The sequence below is a fragment of the Podarcis erhardii genome (assembly GCF_964252035.2).
Source record: "Podarcis erhardii genome assembly, chromosome: 3".
Classification (NCBI taxonomy): domain Eukaryota; kingdom Metazoa; phylum Chordata; class Lepidosauria; order Squamata; family Lacertidae; genus Podarcis; species Podarcis erhardii.
Window position 1 is genome coordinate 74,332,460 of NC_138507.1, and position 22,484 is coordinate 74,354,943.

At 40.9% G+C, this 22,484-nt stretch overlaps 1 protein-coding gene across 2 annotated transcripts in view; it reads left to right on the forward strand.

Moving 5' to 3' along the window:
• The window catches only part of SMOC2 (SPARC related modular calcium binding 2), a 134,501-nt gene that overhangs the window by 40,142 nt on the left and 71,875 nt on the right, over positions 1-22,484 (forward strand). The window contains exons 2-4 of one of the 2 annotated variants that reach the window (XM_081855869.1): positions 3,997-4,168; positions 21,008-21,114; positions 21,872-21,971. In XM_081855869.1, coding sequence (XP_081711995.1) covers positions 3,997-4,168; positions 21,008-21,114; positions 21,872-21,971 — 379 coding nt within the window. Of the gene's footprint in view, positions 1-3,996; positions 4,169-17,886; positions 18,300-21,007; positions 21,115-21,871; positions 21,972-22,484 lie in introns of those variants that run through there. The other variant, XM_081855870.1, reaches the window with a different exon arrangement.

Genomic DNA, 22,484 nt, shown 5'->3' on the forward strand with positions numbered 1-22,484 from the left:
GGCGAAACCAGAGTAGCGCCTATAGACACTGTTTACCTTCCCGCCAGACTAGGACCTATTTATCTACTTACACTTGATGTGCTTTCGAACTGCTAGGTTGGCAGGAACTGGGACAGAGCAACGGGAGCTCACCCTGTCATGGGGATTCGAACCGGTGACCTTCTGATTGGCAATCCCCAGAGGCTCAGTGGTTTAGTCATGTTTAAAGGTGAGGACCTTGAGAAGGAAGAGTTGTCCATCATTAACAAGTAACTGGCGTAGTGGGGCAGTGCCATGGAGCTATCCTCTCAACACTAGTTTCATGGCTACTTACTGGGATGAGATGGAGATGGAGCAGGTAAGCAGCAAGGTCAGGGTTGTCTGGGTGCACTTTCAGGAGTGTCATACTGGCTCTGCCTGTACACACACACAGCCACAACCAAGCTGTCACCCTGCTCCGTCCTGGCAAGAAGCTGTGACACCACTGTTGGAAGGACATCTCTACTGTACCACACCGCCATGCTGGCTGCTCCTAATCAGCAGTTAGCACCTGTTACCTGGTCTCTGTCTTCCTCATTTTGCTGAGATGTACTGTATTTCTGTTTATAGGATAGTAACTGTTTCTAAATGTGCACGTGCAAATCCTTATGTGAAAACTGAATGCAAATCTGCATCCTCTTTTTTGCGACACAGTTCCTCTTTTTGGACAATGTGTTAGTGGCCACCCTATGCCTGTAAGATCTCTTCAGAAATTACAGTAAAGGTGTGCAGAGAGCATTCTAGAACAAAATCACGATTGTTGACTTGTGTGCTATTTGGGGTTTTTTCAATTTTTGTTTTGACTATGTATATCTATTTGCATTTTGACCAAATGTTCACTTGAGGTTAGAAAGTCGTTATAACAATAGTTTAATAAATAACAATCCTGCACCTTGAATTGTAATTACTGGAAGGGAACAGAAAGCTAGTGCAGACCTTGGTGCATTGGGATAATGTATTCCCCTGTCAGATGAAACTCTGGAACAGTCTTCAGAAGGCAACCACACATGGAGAGGACTTCTGCCTTGAGGAAATAAAGGCATATATCATGGTTGCCAGATCCTCGCCTCTTCATATGAAGTTGGTGGAACTCTGGAAGCAGATTAACAAATAAATTTTTAAAAGTAATTAATTTTGCTATAATGTGTCATTTTTCATTTGGCACATCTGCATTGTGGGGTCAGAAGCCTTCAAAACAACTTGCCAATAGACAAACGAAAACTCATTTTTCAATAAACATTCACTGTATGAAATGATGGTGATATAATTGGTATTGTAATTATATGGTGTGTGCTTCTTGTTGTTTTTAGCTATTTTGGACTGAGAATGAAAGCGTAGGGTCAATGGAGTAGCTGTTCAGGTGTGTATCAAGGAGCAGGCACTGCTTTCAGACTTCTTGAAATTGCCCCAAGCCAGTTCCATTAGCTTGGGTCCAGTTTGTAAATCTTAATGTCAGCTCTGCACTAAATGTTTAACTTGGAGAACGGGGCTGAACAGTCCTGGAGTAGAGATTATTTGTTTTTGCAAAATATTGTTGAGTCACACTAGGATGCAGGCAGGCTATGTCTGGAGTTTAGATGTTTTCATGCAGGCACCAAAATATTTTGTAACCAAATCATTAGTACATGTCTGGAACAGGATCATAACCAGGAAGCGTTGGCTTTGAAAGGAAGCAGGGGATGGAGCCAGCACTGAAATTAATGACAAAGAGATTTTCACTCTAAATAAGGCTGATCGGGTTTCTAATCTCCTTTACAGCAATTTTCTTCTTCCTATGAAATACTTTGATGAAACGTGTATTTTATTGTTACAAATAAATCATAACAAATTGTGCCTGGACTTGGTTGCAAACAATTATTTTCTGGTAGCCAGATATGAAGTCACCAGTTCCACCATGATAGCGCATGGAAACTTAACTTCTAGGTCATTGTTCCTCCACTGGTGGGCCTCAGTACCACAGCCTGCCCTCGCTTACCTGTTGTGCCTTCCAGCTGGGCAGTAGCCTTTTGGTTGGACCAGTGCCAGCCCCAGCATCTCCTTGCATGTGGAGTACAGGTGGATGGAAAACAGAGAATTGTGAAAAGAAGGTCTCCCTCCTCTCAGGGAAAAGGGCTAGAGGAGGTGTTGGAGGTAATTAGAAAGTGAGATAAAAGGTGGTGGTGGTGAATAGTAGTAATAGTAATAAAAAGATGACCTGGGAATAGAAATGAGTGTGCTTTTCGGGTTTGGCCCAGTATTATGTCCGGCTGTTCTCAAAACTGTTTTTATGTGTTAGGCACATCTTGGTTCCTTTCTGAAATGACCACCTTTTATCATGAGTTTTTGTATTGCCATTTCCCCCAAGAACGTCCGTATTTACTTCTATAACTTTATAAGTGCTAGAAGAAGAGAGGGACCTACAACAAAGGTGAAAATGCAATTGAAGGCTGTGATGTTGCTAAAGAGAAGAAGAATGAAGTTCAGCTCAAAGATACTGTAGTTTGGCAGGTGGATGTTGGGGTTTGTTTTGCTTTCGGTGAGCGTTCCGTTCCCATCATGCACTGGCAAAACATGGAAGTCTTTTGTAAGCACTCAAAATGATTGTCCTCTCTCCCCAAATAGAATTGTTTCCTCCCCCAAACTAAAGGACAGTTTATGGGACAACATAATGGATTGGAAAATTATCCCCTTTTGGGAATCTTTATGCGCCAGGTTTCGTCTGTGGATGGGTGATTTCTTTCTTCCTTTGTGACCAGCATCTCAATAATATTTCCCACCATGAATTGACCTTCAAGTCATCCCCTATGCAAACCAGTGGAGACATCTTCTCTACCTGGGCTGTAATATACCAGCAGTATTGAGGAAGGGTATGTGTGCTCTAGGTGCTGCAGCACTTTAACTGGGGATGCTTACAAAGTTGAGCACCCCTACAATGGACTATCACTCCATCCTTAATTGTCCAGTACTGTATTAACTTGAAGTTAAGCCTCAGACAATCCACGGTGGTGTTCAAAAAGTGCTAAACAAAGTAGGAAGTGTCAAAAAAGAATGTTCTTATTGTTTGTTACTGTTCCTTTATATTTTTAAACTTGTGCTAGGATTCCAAGGATATGAATATTGTGCCTATAATGAATTCTGTGATTTTTATTGCACCGTTTACAGAAAATTATAATTATCATGTCTTACTGTAACGCTTTTATATTTGTTTATAATAAAGTGTGATGAAATGCAAGGAGAGCACAGTTGAAGCTCAAAAATTAAGTGGCTTTATTACAGATGCATATTCTTTTTCATTTAAAAAAATGCACACAGGGAGTTAGATATAATTCACAGACTCTGTATGCTTACTTTGGAAAACACTCACATTTAACAAAAATCTGGTGACTGTTTGCCATAGATGGCAATGATTAAGTCTCCTGCTTTTATGCCAGTCCCTCAAGAGTATTTCTGCACTGGCTTCAATTCATAACTTCAGAAATTCCTATGCTCCAGTTCATTGTCATTATTAATGTGTCTGTAAAATACTTAAAAGGGTACCAGGCACTGCACATAATGAAAAGGAAACTAATCTATGTCAAGAGGATCATGATCTAAAAGCTGAAATAGAATTGTGACATAGCAGACTTATCTAAGTAGGAAAGCCACTCCAGAGGGCTGTTTCACCTGCATCACTTCTGCAGAGAGGCAGGACTTGCAGAGATACCCATCTCCCCTATGACTAGACTGGGGAAGAAAGGCCATGGTTCTGTGGCCTGTTCCTGAACCCCTAACTCAGAGTAGTCCAGCTGGTGCTGGGATTCTCACCAGGCTCAGCATTGTGCAGTGCTAATTTGCTGTTTTCTCTCCTTGAAAAATAAATTCACAACCAGGGTTTGCGTTTTGGGGGGAGTGGAGGAGGTAAGGTAGAGATCAGATGGCTGCATGACAGGCCAAATATTATTGGAGAGTTTTAATGCTTGACCAAATTTCAGCCTCTTACACCACTTTGTTTTGTTAAAGTTTTTAAGAGTGGAGCAAGACAAGGACAAAGAATGCAGCCTGGAATGCACGGGGTCCCCCCAAAAGTCGCTGTGCGCCTCAGATGGCAGGACTTTCCTGTCCCGGTGTGAATTCCAACGGGCAAAATGCAAAGATCCTCAACTAGAAATCTCTCACAAGGGCAACTGCAAAGGTAATAAATCTCTTTCTCTTTCTATGGGCATAACAAAGCCTGTTATGAATTAATGCTTTAAGCACACTGCTTAATGTGTCTTCATTTAAAAAGAAGTGGAACCTATCATGAAATGTTGCAGTGCTGAGTGCTCCTCTTGGGGCATTCTGTTCCATTCTTCATCCCCCAAGTTTTCAACCTCCTGCTCCTCCAAAAAAGAAGTCAGCCAATAGTTCATGACCATTGAGCATGAGTACTGCATCTTAAATGGTTTGTGTGTTGAACTACTTGCATATCAGTGGAAGTGGTTAAACAGCACCATATCTATAATTTCTCTTCAACAACCTTGCTCAGGGCTCCCCCAATCCTGCTGATTCTTCCATTTCAGGCATCACTGTTTTGGCTGCATAAGGACCAGCTCTCAGAGAGCCGGGAGTGCGGTTAGTGTATATGGACACTGTAAGGACCGTTGAGGTCCATCAAATATTTGCTGATCCTGAGTATACACATCCTGAGTATGATCTGCCAAAAGCACTGAGCCCATACAGTCCAAATTTACCAAGCTGCTGCCATGTTTTTCATTTAAGAGTATTCACACTCCAGATAACCTTGTCCGTCTGTACAAACCTGCCAAGTGATGAGTAGAATTTGCCACACATTTCTTTAAAATCGCATACCAGAGAACATGTGGCAAAGTAGTTCTACAGGCTGTGGTGTGGGATGGGATAGTGTGATTAGACTGAGAAGATATTAACACTATACACTCTAATGGCTGGCATTGAAAAGCATGTTGTTGGATGGGATTCAGTGCTTGTACACCAGTTCCAATGACTTCAATCAGCAGCTATTCTACACTGCAGCCCTTTAATGTTGTTGATGTATTGCTTTTCTGTAATTAGCTGGAACTTGTAGAAATAGAATATAGTTTCAGCATATACTCATTATGGCACTATATCATCCAGAAATGCCTTCCTCCCTGGTCAAAATTCCCTCATAAAGTTTACTTGTAAGAAGATGTCAGTCGGACTTCCATCTGAGAAGACATGTCTAGAATATTGCACTGTTGGAAAGGTCCAATGAAATGTTCATTAAAAGTGTCGTGTTTGCAGATCCTTAATGATTAAGAGCCTCCTGTTCACCAGGGCTTAGAGATTAGTAATTAATAGCCTCTTAATGAATGATTTTCTTGTACTACTATTTTTTATTATTTCTCTATAAAAATGAGAAGAAAAACATGAGAAGAAATCAGTGATCAGAGACTTCCACCATTGTGGAAACAAAAACTGGCATTTGGGTGATTAAAAGTAGTTGTTCATGACTGATCCCATAATTGGAATCAACAAGAAGCAATAAAACAAGGAGGCCAATCAAACAGGCCTTTTAATTAATTTAATTAATTAAAGACACAAGAGTGCTGAAAAGCCTTGTTAGTGCTTTGGCCAACCACATTGGATAGATTAGTGCTCCAATTATGTTTTATTGCTGGGGTGGGGGGGAAATCACCTCATAGTGTGTGTGAGGAAAAATATCAGAAGACAACACAGAAAACACTGGACTGCAACAATTTGGCAACAGCAAAAATTCTCCATAAAATACGAGTGAATGAAGAACAGTAATTCTATAGAAAGGCACTAGAGCAGGCTTCCTCAAACTTGGCCCTCCAGATGTTTTGAGACTTCAATTCCCATCATCCCTGACCACTGGTCCTGCTAGCTAGGGATCATGGGAGTTGTAGGCCAAAAACATCTGGAGGGCCGAGGTTGAGGAAGCCTGCACTAGAGTGAAAGCAGATTAAATGATATGACTAATGCATCTTTATTTTATTTTTTTTTATTAAATTTTTTCACGATAACATTGAGCAACAATGAAACATTAAAAAAAAAACAGAAAAGAAATGCACAACGACAATATTGAAAGACATAAGCAAGAAAAAGAAGAAAAAAGAAGAAAATTAAAACGAAGAGAAAAAAGAACAAAAAAGAACAAAATACAATCACATCATTTCACACACATTTACAAACTATGCATCTTAAATGGTTTCTATGCTGAACTATTTTCAGATTGGTGAAAGGGATTGAAACAGCACTAGAGAGCCAGTGTGGTGTAGTGGTTAAGAGCGGTAGACTTGTAATCTGGTGAACCAGGTTCGCGTCTCCGCTCCTCCACCTGCAGCTGCTGGGTGACCTTGGGCTAGTCACACTTCTTTGAAGTCTCTCAGCCCCATTCCCCTCACAGAGTGTTTGTTGTGGGGGAGGAAGGGAAAGGAGAATGTTAGCCGCTTTGAGACTCCTTCGGGTAGTGATAAAGCGGGATATCAAATCCAAACTCTTCTTCTATATCTATCATTTCTCGTCAACATCCCATCTTCTACCCACCCTACTATCTTACTTCTTCCCTGTCCAGTTCTGATATTTAGTGTTCTGCTTCTCATTTCTGATTAATCTGAAAGTCATTTGGGCTAACTGGTGCAGAACTATTCAGGTTTTTGTGTTGCCAGCTTGAGGGAAAAATCTTGATACGCTTCCCAGCTTAAATGCAGGGTTTGATTTTCAGCACAATGCTATCCTTTATGCATAAATACCGATGATCACAAAAGGTTTACCTTTGCTCACTCTCTATCCAAAACAAGAGACCACACAGAGACATCCTCCAGGAGACAATTTTCCACGCCATGCATTCCTCATCTCTGTTAGCTCCAAAAAGCTCCTAAAGCACCAAGAATTCGTTAAAGAGACATTCTGTCTCATCCCTGTTCAGTCCTAAATGAAACAATTTGCTTGTTCTCTTAGTCTCTTTCATAATGCTCTGTTGTATTGTCTAATTGGCTCTACCTCCATATTTGTTCAAGGGTGACAAAGAAAACTTAATTGAGTTTTGAAATCCAAGCTCCTGTTGTATCTGTTGACAACACAAAGGAGACCTTTTCATACACTGGAAGTTCTGTAGACCACAATGTACTTGTGGGATTCTTCCTGCTCCTAGAATACAAAGTTAAATAGAAAGTCAGCAAAAGAAGAAAGGAAGTCACACCATAGTTCTAAGGAAATTTTTATTTGCTAGTTGCACTGACTTTTCTCCTTGTTTCCCCAAGGAGCTGAAAGCCAGACCTAAGTGCAATTAATTCATTAATAGTGATTTAATTGTAGTATTCAGAGCCTTCTGTGGAAAGGAAGCATGCATGTGGTTCATATAGTCAGCAAACCTTTTCAGCAGGGGGCTGGTCCACTGTCCCTCAGACCTTGTGGGGTGCCCGGCGATATTTTGAAGAGAAAAAAAAGAAATAACCCAGAGATGCATTTTACATAAAAGCACACATTCTACTTATGTAAAAACATGCTGATTCCCAGACCGTCCGCGGGCTGGATTTAGAAGGCGATTAGGCCTGATCCGGCCCCTGGGCCTTAGTGTGCCTACCCATGATATAGCCCATCCAGGCAGTATACAGAGCCAGATTGTGTTAGCTTCAGCAGTAGAGTTGCATGAAGTGCCTTCAGATCATTCTTAGGGTCTCTTGGTTTTAAAATCATAGTTCACAATTCTCCTAAGGCAAAGATGAAAGCAGTTAAGGGTAATAATAATAATAATAATAATAATAATAATAATAATAATTTATTTATACCCTGCCCATCTGGCTGGGTCTCCCCAGCCACTCTGGGCGGCTTCCAACAAAATATTAAAATACAATAGTCCACCAAACATTAAAAGCTTCCCTAAGCAGGGCTGCCTTCAGATGTCTTCTAAAAGTCTGGTAGTTGTTTTTCTCTTTGACATCTGGTGGGAGGGCGTTCCACAGGGCGGGTGCCACTACCGAGAAGACCCTCTGCCTGGTTCCCTGTAACTTGGCTTCTTGCAGCAAGGGAACCTCCAGAAGGCCCTTGGCTGGGCTGAACGATGGGGGTGGAGATGCTCCTTCAGATATACTGGACTGAGGCCATTTAGGGCTTTAATGGCCAGCACCAACACTTTGAATTGTGTTCGGAAACATACTGGGAGCCAATGTAGGTCTTTCAAGACCAGTGTTCTGTGGTCTCAGTGGCTGCTCCCAGTTACCCGTCTAGCTGCCGCATTAGTTGTAGTTTCCGGGTCACCTTCAAAGGTAGCCCCACATAGAACACATTGCAGTAGTCCAAGCGAGAGATAACTAGAGCATGCACCACTCTGGCAAGACAGTCTGCTGGCAGGTAGGGTCTGAGCCTGCGTACCAGATGGAGCTGGTAAACAGCTGTCCTGGACACAGAAGGTAGGACCCATGAGCCGCAGTCAGCATGGCTAATGATCATGGATGATGGGAGTTGGAGTCTCAACACCATCTAGAGCAGTGTTCCCCAACCTTGGGCCTCCAGCTGTTTTTGGACTACAACTCCCATCATCCCTCGCTAGCAAGACCAGTGGTCAAGGATGATGGGAGTTGTAGTCCAAAAACAGCTGGAGGCCCAAAGTTGGGGAACACTGATCTAGAGGACCACAGATTCCCCACCCCGTATGAGAACATTGAGCCTGGTTTTGAAACTCCTTCACTGTGATCAATCCAAATGGATCTTTCCTTTCCAGAATTTGGGTTTGGGTTTTCAGGGAGCATGTTACAGTGGAAGCATAACTGTCCCATGACATCACCTTGAGGTTCGACTGGCATGAACATAGCCAGCTACACGTGCCAGCTGAAGACCAGATGAAAACTCTTTTGGCAAGCCTTTTAATGCTGTGGGATGCCTAGATCCCAGGAACTGACAGGCTGTTTTTATTTTTATGAGAACTGATATTTTATTGTCATAATTTTTATAGTTTTGTGCAGCTGTTGTTGTAACCTGCCATGGGATTTTAGGATGAAGGGCGGACCATAAGAATTCAAAATAAATAACTAAACAACTTTTTTCTGGGTCCCCCTCCCTTCCTTTTGGCACACATTATGGCCCTCACAGGCACACACAAAACACACTCACAGAGTTTTGTTGAGGGGTTTTCTCACATTCTGCCTTTTCTTTCAGCATGGAAAAGGTAGTCTTCTTCCAAACCCTGAGTAAGCATAGGACACAGAGTCTGTTTAAAAGTAATAATTAAATATGTGCAATAAGGTCAAAATAATAAAAATATGGCACCCCACCCCCCCAAAAATATGAGCATTAGATGCAAAAGCCAAGATTTCAGTGTTACCCACTTCATTTTCTGCTCTGTTTTCCATATTTAGCTAAAATCAGTCAGAGAGCGTTTAGGTTTAGTGACGCCTGCCACAAAGCAATGGGTGGTTCCTAAAGGCCAAGGGAGTCCCAGCCAGCTCTGTTATTCTTTTGTTTTCTTCAGAATATTTATTCCCTTAACCACCAGATGACTAGAATGTCAGATACAGTTCCAGGAAGGGAAATTACTTCTGTTCTTTTTGTTAATTATATTCCTTAAGAAGAAGAAGAAGGTGTGGGTGTGTATATTTGAATAGAATTCCACAAGGTTATGAGGGAAGTGTTATTAAGGCCTGGGTAAAAACTAAAAACAATGAAAATTATTTGCAGGATATCTTTGTTCTTTCTATGTTTCTCAGACCAACCGCTCCTAGCAGATGACCATAAGGGACAGCTTTCAATAACTATCCTTAAAAAAAATTATACAGTCGGGGGAGCATTAAAGGGTTTTGCAGAAAGGAATGACAGAAGGTGTTCCTAGCACAAACCCCCTCCCTGAAAAAACGATTCAGACTAAAACAATAGAAAAACTTGCTCTTTGATTATCCTAAATTATTATTAGTTTCCTCCCTAATATTTTCTGCTTTGGGGGATGATTTCACTTCCTCGCAAGCCTGGAACCAGATGTCACAGTACTAGAGACCACCCCAGAATGCACTTTCTAGCCTAATTTTGTAGATTTAAGAAGTGTAGAGACCAAATTTTCAATTGATAAGAAATACATTGAAAAATGAAACAAAACAACTCCCAGCAGTGTTTGATTTATAACATAGAACACAACTACTTTATAACATGATCACGGGACATCTAGAAAGTATAAAACAATGCAGCTTCATAAGAACAAGAATCATTCGCAAAATAGAATATTGATTGTCCTTGAATTTTCCCACCACACTTGCCATCCTCTTCTGCCACACCAGTGTGGTCTGCCACACTCTTTGACAACCACAGGTTTAATCCATAAAGTAAGGAATAGGGATGGGAGCATCTGATAATTTTCATTCTATCAGCTTCTCATTTTTTTCAATCTTAAATTCAGCCCTCTAGATTTTTGCAGCAATTAGTGATTCAATTTTTAAAAAACAGAATGAAACTAACCCTCATGAAAATTCACCAGCATTGTGAATGTCTCATAATGAACACATATACAATGTGTTCATTAAGAGACATATGGAGTTTTGACTAATGTACATATTTATGCAAGCAATTTCTCCCAGTTTAATGCATTTCTGTAAGCTATCTTCGCTAATCACTTCATTTTAATGCAAACTCCCCCCTAATATATGCCTTTTTATAAACATTGGTTGGCTGGAGAACTACATTGGAAAATTCAGTTAAGTGTGAATTTTGAAGGCTAGCTTTGTTTGGGTTTGCAGATAGTTTCAGAAAGTGAAAATTTAATAAATGTAGCTTTAAATAGGAACTGAATCAAACTTCTCCTCCAGCCCTAGTGAGGAGTCTGTTGCTGAAGCCTTCTACACAAGCCTTCCCTGCTTCTAACTCCATTCCTTCACATTGTGAAGTTTATGGAAAGGGCTGTGATCAGTAGAGAAAGCTGGCAGAGAGCACTCTCAGGCTTTATTTTATTTTATTTTATTTTATTTTTTAAAGGCTCTCGGATAACCCTTGGTAAGATCCCAATATTTCTCCAAAAGTTTTCTGGGAAAGCTTGGAAAAACCTTGCTAATTATGAGGTTAGCCGGAGAGAACTTGCAAACCACAGATTGTGCCTAACTTAAATCTTATTTCTAGGTTGCTGCTTATCCACTGGATCCCACTAGTTCTTTCTGTGTCCATTATATTATAATTAATTAATTTTTATTTCATTTTTACAGCCATTGACTTCTCTTTTCAAAGCACTGGAATAGTTGTGCAGTGATCATGTCCTCAGAGACTAGTGGAAGGCACCTCATAGAATCTGGCATGTAGGCTGTATGAATAAATAAACCACATCTAGATCTGGCCATATATTTTCCCCAAACGTCTCCAGCTGTTGGAAGCTGATGCCATCATATAGCAGTTAGCCTTTAGTTTAATTTTATTTATTTACTTCTTGTATTTTCAGATTTATAAACCATTTCACAGCCGAAATCTGCTGAAGTGGTATACAATAATATAAAAATAAGATAAAATACAAAACAAAACAAAACCCTGAACTCATAAATGAAAAACAATAAAATTGTTTCAATGACTGGATGGGAATATTGCATAGAATGGATGGGTTACATTTCATGGATAGCCTTCTTACACAAAAATGTCTCCAGTTGCTGCTATCAAGGTGCAAGGCACTTGCCTAATTTCAGGTGGTGGTTGAGCTACCTGTCTCTCTAGCATTTACCTCCATTTTGGCAGCTATCTAATAATAATGAAGCAAGAACCCTAATGCAAGGGTAGCGAACAAGGTGTCCCCTAGACATTGCAGACTACAAGGCTCATGTGTCTCTGCCAATATGGGCAATGGTAATGGATGATGGAAGTTTGGCTTTAGCTGTGCACACCTGTTGTTGTTCAACTCCCATCAGCCCTAGCCAGCATGGTCAATGGTCAGTGATGTTGGGAACTGCAGTCCAACACCATCTGAAGGGCCACAGATTCCCCTTACCTTCTGTACAATTTTATTGTGGAATCAAGAGAAGAATTAGATTGTTTTGTGTAGCATTCTATATATGCAAGCAAGAGGCCCGTTTTCTCTCTCCAGGGTCTCACAACTGTTAGCTGTTAATTGAGGTGGAGGGTTTTAGTGCTTGAGTGGCATCTCTTCACCTCACACCTCAGCATCTTCAAATCCCGAGTCTGCAATCGCTGCCAGCTTACTGTGTCTTGTCTCCATGTGCGCAATATCTATAACAGACGTGTCTACTGGAGGAAAAACAGATTTCTCTTTCTGGGGCACTGTCAAGAGAACAATGTTCTGTTGCCAGCGGCTCATTTCCCAACTGAACAGATCCAGTGGGTGGATTGGAAGAAGTGGCATTTTAAGTTGGATCCATTTTAACTTTTTTCTCTCTCCCTAAGATATTTTGGCCTTTCTGCCCATAAATTTGTTTTTTTGGTGGTTCGGAGAGCTCAAATGCAGAACAGTCTATGCCAAGTTTACTTTCAGATTCTGGGCAAAAAATGGAACTTTCAGCTTGGGCTTTCTGCAAGGCCAGTAAATTCCCAAGTGATGCCAACGACTACATATTTCTCGACAACTTTTCGTGTCAGGGACCAGATCTCAAAGCAGCCTTTGTTTGTCAATAATCATGGCCATAAATGTTTCCCTGTTAATTGCACTTCAGTGTTGCTTATGGACACGGAGGTGCTGAATACTACATTTAGCTCTAATGTTCTAGACTAAACGACATCTATTTACGCCTTGTTGGCTTGCTATGTTCCAAAATAAGGAACAGCCTTTTAAAATAAAGAATAAATCTGGCAACCATAAGGTATACCCTAACAAATATGTTCAGTGTTGGTCTCTGAAAAGGGATCTTCATTGTATGCACTGGCCAACGTGGTTCCGTTTTGTTCTGAAATACCATATATCTCACTGGTGTTGGTAAAGCAGTTTCAGTCTGTTCAGGTTTTCAGTTCTCTACAGTGGTGCTGAGGGAACTTTCACCATAACCTGGAAAGTGTTTTGTTAGAAGATTGTTGTTATTGTTTCGTCGTTTAGTCGTGTCCGACTCTTCGTGACCCCATGGACCAGAGCACACCAGGCACTCCTGTCTTCCACTGCCTCCCGCAGTTTGGTCAAACTCATGATGGTATTTTCGAGAACACTATCCAACCATCTCATCTTCTGTCATCCCCTTCTCCTTGTGCCCTCCATCTTACCCAACATCAGCGTCTTTTCCAGGGAGTCTTCTCTTCTCATGAGGTGGCCAGAGTATTGCAGTCTCAGCTTCAGGATCTGTCCTTCCAGTGAGCACTCAGGGCTGATTTCCTTAAGAAATGGATAGATTTGATCTTCTTGCAGTCCATGGGACTCTCAAGAGTCTCCTCCAGCACCATAATTCAAAAGCATCAATTCTTCGGTGATCAGCCTTCTTTATGGTCCAGCTCTCACTTCCATACATCACTACTGGGGAAACCATAGCTTTAACTACACAGACCTTTGTTGGCAAGGTGATGTCTCTGTAAGAAGATTAGCTACAAACAAAGGAATACTTTCACCTGCCTGTGTGCTTGAATTAAGTATTCATACAACTATACCTGAGATAGTTCCTATTTGCGAAGGTACTTGGGTCCAAGGCCATTTTGGGTGTTTATGCCAAACCTTGAATTGGGCCTGGCATTTTCAGCACTTTCAGGACCTGTGACACTTTACGACCAAACCATTGCCATCCTCACAATAGTTGCAGATTCTGAACAGCTTCAAAGGCAACCACTTGTAGAGCCCATTGCAGTATTTCAGGTGGGAAATGTCTAGAGCTCAGACAATTGGGGCCCAGCTATCCAGGGCAAGGAATGGCCATAGCTGGCAAACTAGCCTAAGCTGGGCATAAGCACTGCTAGCCACAGAAGCCAATTGGAACTTCAGAAACAGATTGGAATCCAAGGGTACTCCCAGGCTATGAACTGGTTCCTTCAGGGGCAGCATACCCACTCACAGCACCACCATCTTATCAGGATTCTGCCTCAGTTTATTGGCCTCCATCAAGCCAATAAACTTCCAGTCACCAGTCCAAGACCTGCACAGACTCTCTTGTTTTAGACAGAATTGTGACCCCATCACAAAGCAGAGAGGAATAAACAGAAGGAACTGTGGCTTTCAGGCAGAATTAGAAAAAGCAACAGTCAAACTGTTGGTGCTGAAAGAAGGTGAAAAATATTTTCTCACCGAGCAAGATTCCAGTGGAGCATTCCTTATTTTATCACAAAGATTTAGTAAATATCTAAATTGCTGAGTGGTTGCAAATGGGAATTGCTCAGAGGTAGGCTCTGTTTAGGTGCCAATGGAAGAACACTCCAACTTAGATAACTTTGTCTCTTTGCAGAGATCCAGAATGCACCATTTTGCTTTTTTAAAATAGGTAGAAATGGTCTGTTGCTTCTGGCACTATACACCAGCCCTTCTGTGTATGCATGTGTGTGAAAATGCTGTACTTTTCTGTGAGTGCTGAACACCCCTAGTTTTAATATATGAACGTTTTGGGGTTGTGTGTGTGTTTTAAAATAGCACCTGAAAGTCTAAGGCCAAACTTAACCTCTCTGTAGATGTATAGCTGTTCTCTCCTCATTAGGAGTTCCCTTGCATGTTCAGTGAGTACATGAAAGGGGTGTGTGATTGTTCCTGCTGAGTGTGACACCCCACCTGGTGGCCATTTGTTCATTTTTAGTGAGAGAAGGCCTTACTCAGACATAGAAGACACATACTTCCAGTTCTGCAGTTCTGCCAAAGGTATGAGGGCATGGATGGGCAAATTTGTCAATTTCATTTCCTCTCATTCAGCTTTCCATTGCTCCAAGTCTAGTTCTTCACATTTACACATCAGTTTGCTTGCTTGCTTGCTTTCATTCAAATAAAATCCTCTTAAAAATTGATCAGTCTTTCAGTGTGAATTTTTCCTAACAGACACATTTTTGTATGCAAAAATTGTGCTTAATGCACATATTTTTGTAAAGCAATTTCCTGTGAGATGAGTTTTGGTAAGTTATTTTTGTTAATATATGCATCTTTCTGCAAAGTTTACCCCATTGCCTGCATTTTTGCGCACATTACTTGACCGAAAAACAGCATTGCAAAATTCAGAAAAGTGCACATTTTTCATGTCATGGCTATATTTTAATCTGCATGATGTTTCAGAAAGTGTGAATTACGCAGGTTCATATTGAAATGCAAACTGAATCAAATTTATTTCCCATCTGCGGAAGAGGGGGTGTTGCTAGTGGGTGCATCTGTATTTGGAAATGGCTAAGAGGCAAAATCCTATTTCCCCCTCATGTTCAATGAACACATCAGGGGGTCCATATGAACACTTCTATGAATGTCTCTCTTGCTCAGTTTCTCATTGAGAAAATCAATCCATCAATTCAAGTGTATTGCTTAAAACCACCAATCATCATATTATAAAGTAAAATGAGGAAGGCAGGAAGGAGAGAATAAATGCAACAAAAGCCAATAGTCACCACAAATCAACAAAACAGGGGGAGGAATATATATAATAGAACAAAAGTTATGAAAAATAAAACAGAATTAAGCATAATCAATGCAAAGTGACTAAATAAAAGCTGGTAGTTGACTAGCAAAAGTCCGTCTCAGCCAGTTATCTGCTGAGGTTTAAATTTCCATCATATCTGTTTTTAATTTTAGCTTGCAGGTAACTTTTGGTCAGTATGAAACTTGCAAAAATAAAATTGAGATAGCTGAAACAATCAATCAAGCTTTTATATCAGTATATTTTACCTTGTAAAAATTGGCTCATCCCTTGGCTAGTGCCATTTAAAATTGGCTACTCTTCTCAGTATCTTAATATCCCTGTTAAAAAGCAGGAAGTCTGTGTTTTGACACATTGAGGAATGGGTAAAGAATTTCCACAGGTCAGCAAGCTAGTTCTTGCTAATGTCAGCTAAAAAGTGAACCGGTGTACTTCTCTTATATTTTAAATCCACAAGGGCACTAAGGTAAGCTGCCCCACCCCCAAGACCTGAATTTTTGTGTGAGCATCGTATGTGGATGGTGAAATGTACTTTGAAGAACAGACCACTGAATGCTGAAATGTTGTTACTGTCATTTATGGATCATCTTGCCAGGCTTGTTGCATCCTTCACATTTTGCAATTGCCTGTCTTTTAAAATATGGAAATGGCTCAGCAGTGTGGGGGAGCATCTCTATAAAATTATCTATTTATTATTACATTTATACCTCACCTTTACTCAAGAGACCATTAGCCATGATGGCTGATTGGAACTGGAGGGCCACAGGTCCCTTATCCCTGGTTTAACTGGTATAAAACCAACTTAAAGCTTGTGCGGATGCTTCCACAAGATGTCACTGAAATTCGGCATTCTGAAAACTGGGGTGGCAGGGCGGTGGGGGGAGGAGGAGAAGCCGGAAAATGGAAACATCCATATAAAGTGGGTGAGTGGGTGCAGAGGGAAATCTTAGAAGTATCCAAATGGTGTGACTTAATATTAGTCCCATCTGTTCAAATCTTTACAGATTTAAGAAAATCTCTCCGTTTGGTTCAAGAACAACTAAGCATCTGTAGCTTGCCCTTAGGGTATATTTTACTTCAAACATTTCACTTTAGTCACTTTCTAAGTAGTCTTTTCTCAGTGATAAGTATTATTTTGATCCGTTGAGTAGAAATTTCTGTTTATAAAATAAAAAGATAGATAACTGCAGAAATGAGTATAATATCTTGTACATGAATACTCACTGGCCTAGAGAAAACAGAGTAAGCTTGCTTTGCCCCATTTAAATGGGGCCTGGCCTGTATGGAATTTTTTTGCTGAGGGAAAAAATACCCATCTTTGAAACAAGTCCATTTGTAAAAACATGTATTTTCACCTTTGCCATTCAATTAGATACCTAGGATTAAATGCACAAATCCAACCAGACTGTGACAACAACAACAACAACAACAACAACAACAACAACAACAACAACAACAACAACAACAACAACAACTTATTATTTATGCCCTGCCCATCTGGCTGGGTTTCCCCAGCCACTCTGGGAGGCTCCCAACAGAATAGTAAAAACACGATAAAACAGCAAACATTAAAAACTTCCCTAAACAGGGATACCTTCAGATGTCTTCTAAAAGTCAGATAGTTGTCTATTTCCTTGACATCTGATGGGAGGACATTCCACAGGGTGGGCGCCACTACTGAGAAGGTCCTCTGCCTGGTTCCCTGTAGCTTCACTTCTTGCCGTGAGGGAACCACGAGAAGGCCCTCAGAGGTGGAACTCACTGCAAAGCTAAGGCATATGATCCAGCTCACGGTTGGTTCATGAAGAGGACAAGATGTGGAACTTTCCATATAGCTAAATGTGAGGAAATCTGATGAACCTTTAATAAACACCTGCATTTGAAAACCAGTGCCCTAAACTATGAATAGGAAAGTTATGGCCCTCTAGATGTTGTTGGACTCCCATCATCCCCAGGCAACATGGCCAATGGTCCCAGATAGTGGGAACTGTTGTACGACAGCATCTGGAGGGCCACAGGTTCTCCACCCCTGCCCTAAACAGGCAGAAGAGCAACATTGAAACATTCTTTGTCTTGAGGTAGAAACACGCACTTTAGCTCCATGACAGTAGGAGGCAGCTTCCTGTGTGAAATATCCTTGGGGTTGAGTGTTGATTTCATGCTCTTTATTTCAGCTCATGGTAAACAGTGAGTGAGTGCTTTCCCCCAAAACCTCTGGCTATATATACATTATTTACACAATGAGTCCTGTGTGATTGACTGTTCCTGCAGGCCAATCAGGTTGTTGATTCACTTCCTCCTGGAGCCGGATTGGGCGGCTCCTACAGACCAGTCAGGTTGCTGCCTTCTAAGATCCTACCTGCCTATTGTCCTAGGATCCAAGCTCAGTACATAACACTGTGCTTGAATAATTCCAGAAACTTTAGACTGCAGGTGTCATGTTCCATCAGATTTAACTTTCTGTAAACTCCTGGAATATTAGATAGACTGCAAAGAAGGATGTTTCAGTCAGGGGAAATCTATAGGAATTCATCTCTCTGGCACCCTTCAGTGATAATTCCTATATAAGAACTGATTTATAATACTATCAGCCTTGTATGAGAGAGCTTGGATGCAATCGTTCACACATTCTTTGGGAGAATAGGCGAAATGCATCTCAGTGGGGCTTGCTCCTGACAAAGTGCGTTGAGGATTGGAGCCCTCGCGTCCTGGAATTTAGATCACTTTTCCTTTTGACATTTAAACCACATGCTGCACTAAAAATGAAGACAGAAGTCCACCAAAGGAGAGATTTATTTTCAGTTGAAACACTCTCTCCATTAAAACCACATGCTAGTAAGTAATGTATAAGCAAACTTATAAGCTTAGGATAAGGCGTACGGTATGAAAGCTGGGCAAAGCAGTTGTATTTTATTCTTACTTTTTAAAACATTGGCAGTTGACTACCACAGCACAGCCCAACTACAGCAAGAGCCTTTGGTGTGAATTTAAGAAACTGGCCTTTATAGGGGGAAAAAGTGTCTCATGGCACCTTAAAGATGAATGGATTTATTGTGGCAGATGCTTTGATGGACTAGGGCCCACTTCATCAGATGCCTCAGATATGAGGGATTTTTTTCTTCCAAAAACCAAAATGTACTTCTAATGAGAGTAGGAAGTTTCGCTTTTTGGAAAGCAGAAATTTGTCATTAAATGTTGTCCATATTTAAACTGAATTTTTAAAAATTCCCCCAGTGTTGCAGTTTCAAGCACAGGAGTGCTAAGCCTTTGAACTTCCATATATGCAGTGCTTTTTTCTGGGGGAATGCAGAGGTATGCATACCCCTAAACATTTTGTGATTCTTTGTACTTTTGTCCATTTACTGTATTTATTTTCCCCGATTTGAGCTATAAAATGGTGATTTTCTTGAGTCGAAATGAAAGTACCCCTAAACATTTTATTTTTTAAAGAAAAAAAAACATTGCATATATGTGTATGTAATAAGCCCTCCCAAATATCTTTAAAAGGACTCATGGAGTCTGGGGAGTCCAAGAAAACGAAATGCACTTTTTATTACAGATATTAATGTTGCAGTTTGAAGTGACTAGATGCACAGTAACTGAGTCCTTTTGGAAGAAAAACATTACCAAGGCCATAGGTTTAATTAAATATTTACTTGCAGAACTCCCTTCAAAAACAAAACCATCAAAGACACATAAAAAATATCCATACAATAACTTGAGGTGTCCAGCACAGGCTCAGCATATTAGAAATAACTTTAACGTAATCAGAGCTGATAAACATAGCAGCCTCGCTCTTGCTCTGTCCCTGTCTGTCTGTCTGTGTCTCTTCATTTCCTGCATTCCAGCCCCTTTAGCTTGGAGCTGTTTACCTGGAGAGCTTCATTTACATCCCTACTCCATGGAGCCTCGCCATCTTGAGAGGATGGTGGCTCTTTTCTTTGTTCTCACATGATCTAAGGTTAATCACTCACATGTTAGCTGCTAGAGAACAACAATTAATTAATTATCAACTCAGTTAAAGCTGAGAGAGAGAGCTCTTCTTGTTGTACTTTAGCTTCAGTGGAATATACCAGTTAAACCCTTTCACCAATACAGATAAACATTCCCATTTTAGTGTCAATTAAACCAATTATACTCAACAGTTTTAACAGAAGCAAGTATTGAAAGAAAACACCTAGTCCTGTTGGGGCAGGGGTGGGGGGTGGGGTGGAGAATGATGGGGTAAGGATTTCAGGATAGGCTTCATAGGATTTCAAAGTAAGTTGAACTGTGAATCCAGGGGAGCAGGGAACTCATCACAGAATCAGATATTTTTATAGCATTAATTAAGTATGTATGCTAGTTAATGAATCCATTTGATTTCTACTTGGTGTTCAGATCTTATATTCATAACGGACTTTAATAGTTCAGTACTTAATTACAGTAACAGGAATTGGCTATAGAAGTCTTTACAATATTAAATATGATGCTTGCAAAAGTGCATAGTTTTTTTCTTTCCTTTTGGGCAAATTCCTGTGGTCCTGGTGCTGGTAAAGTCAACTATTTTCCTGGAAGACTGGAAATACAGCTTTGATTTTTCATGCCTAGATCAAAATTCAGGAATTCTGCTGTCCTTCTGATGACATCATCAGGAGCACACCATGGTTCCCTAATCCTTCCCCCACTCCATGCCTAAGTACTGCCCTTTCTGGTTACCATATTTCTTTGTCATTTTCCCAGTCTAGTGGCAGTTACAGAAGTAGCAACAGCAGAAGTACTGAAGGCCAAGCCATTTTTCTCCTTTTCCTTCTTCCTGGAATCTTAGTGTCTCAGTGACCCTGGAAGATGTAGAAAACTGCATTTGCCAGTGTCTCTGGCATCGGGGTGTGAGTGGGAGGCATTTTATAGCTCCTTCGCTGCTACTACTCTTGTTGCAGTTTCCATGGTCAGAGCAGATATGTGAATAGGGGACAGAGAATCAAGGTCAGGGGGCCCTTTTCTGGCTCAGATTAAGACCCAAGCCAGAGAAAAACTTAATGGGATGAGGGGGACTGCTGCTTGATTCAATAGATGCCTGAGCATTACAAGACGAACACATTTCTATTCCAACCCCCCCTCCAAATGTATGAAACTTGGCATGACAGAGAAATATTAACCACAAATGAGATATGTGTTGTTGTTTTTTCAAGCAAGCTGTATTTCAGAGGCATAGTTATATTCAGTACCCCCCCCCCAAAAAAGGCCTTCTGGTACGTTAAGGCCGATCAGACAGCATGTGTGGCTGTTGTTATTGCAAAAATGGAGCAAGGATCCATACAATTTTTCAAAGTATACTTCATGGTCATCTGGATCAAAGGATGAGTATTATATTCCTTTTGGGTGTTTCCTCAATTTCCCTGGCTGAAGACTTGCTCTGAATATTCAAGGAGAAAACTGACAACCCAAAGGAAGCTGTGCAGAGCCAGCCTATGGACTCGGCATCACTCACACCTATTTTATTTTATGGTATTCTGATGTACACAGCACTAACATTGTATTGCTTTCCCCCTCCCTTTCTTTAGATCTTTCAAGATGTGTGGCAGAGAGGAAGTACACTCAGGAACAAGCACGCAAGGAGTTCCAGCAAGTGTTTATTCCAGAATGCAACGATGATGGCACTTACAGCCAGGTTGGCTGAAAACTCTTGACTCTTTATCTGGCATGTCTATCAATTCAGATTTATGTCTGTTGCATTTGGTTGCAACAGCTCATTTTTCTGACTTAGAGTAACTATGGGTTGGCTCTGATGTCACAGTTCATATTTTAAAACAGCTAAAAGGAATATATATGCCTTTATAAACTTGGGAAAGTCAGACCTGAAGTCTTAGCTTAAGGCCACTGAACTGTGTGACGTGTGGGTCTCACACTTGACTATAGTCAACAACATTATGAAGCAATATTTCTTCAGCTCTTTCCTGTCCATCTGGGAGAAAGTACATGATTATGCTTTGAAAGTACAGTTAAAGACTCAATGTGTCCTTGTTGATTTCCAAAGTCTGGGGTGAACATCAGGTTTTGTCCCCTCTCAGCTGAGTCCCAGATTGCATCCCATGTCCTATAGGGGGGGAAAGGAGGTCATTGACACTAGATAAAACTCTGGGTATTAGGACTGAAGCGGCTTAGTCATGCTGGCCACATGACCCGGAAAAACTGTCTGCGGAAGCGGACGAACGCCGGCTCCCTTGGCCTGTAAAGTGAGATGAGCACCACAACCCCAGAGTTGTTCGTGACTGGACTTAATTGTCAGGGGTCCCTTTACCTTTAATAGCAATATAGAGGATTATGGCAGAGTATAGCAGCTAATTGATAAAACTGTTTTTAATGAAAATTTGAAACACTAAACTGTGCATGTTCCGTTACATATACTTTGTGTTGTTTTCTGACAGGTTCAGTGCCACAGCTACACAGGCTACTGCTGGTGTGTCACTTCCAATGGTCGTCCCATCAGTGGTACAGCTGTAGCACATAAAACTCCACGTTGCCCAGGTAAAAACATATATCATGTCTAAAAGAATCTGTTCAACTTTTCATTTGACTGTTTTAATCCGGCTATAAACATATTGTTTACCGGGAAAGAAAAGATCCTACATCTGGTGCAGTAATGGAAATTTCCTACACTCATAGATAGACATTTCAGCTTTCCTGAAAAGCTCAACTAATTCTCTGTTAAGGTTGGCTTTTAAGCCTCACACTGGATTAGATGATTTTTCTTCCTTCTTGGATTCCATGTGGTTTGGTTTCCCATCATTTGAGTGGAGTTATGAACTTTGGATTTGGATGAACCTCATGTCCCAACATAATAGCCAACAGTACTTCAAACAGCAAACTAACTTCCTATTGAAGTCATTCAAAGAAGATTGTAGTTTTATAGATCTTCCGTGCAAAACTTAAATGACCTCAGACCAATATTTAGGGCAGGCCCACATGGGATCAAATCCAATCCCAAATTCAACCCACCATTTGGTCCGCAGTCTTGCAAGCCAAACAGCCAATTCCATG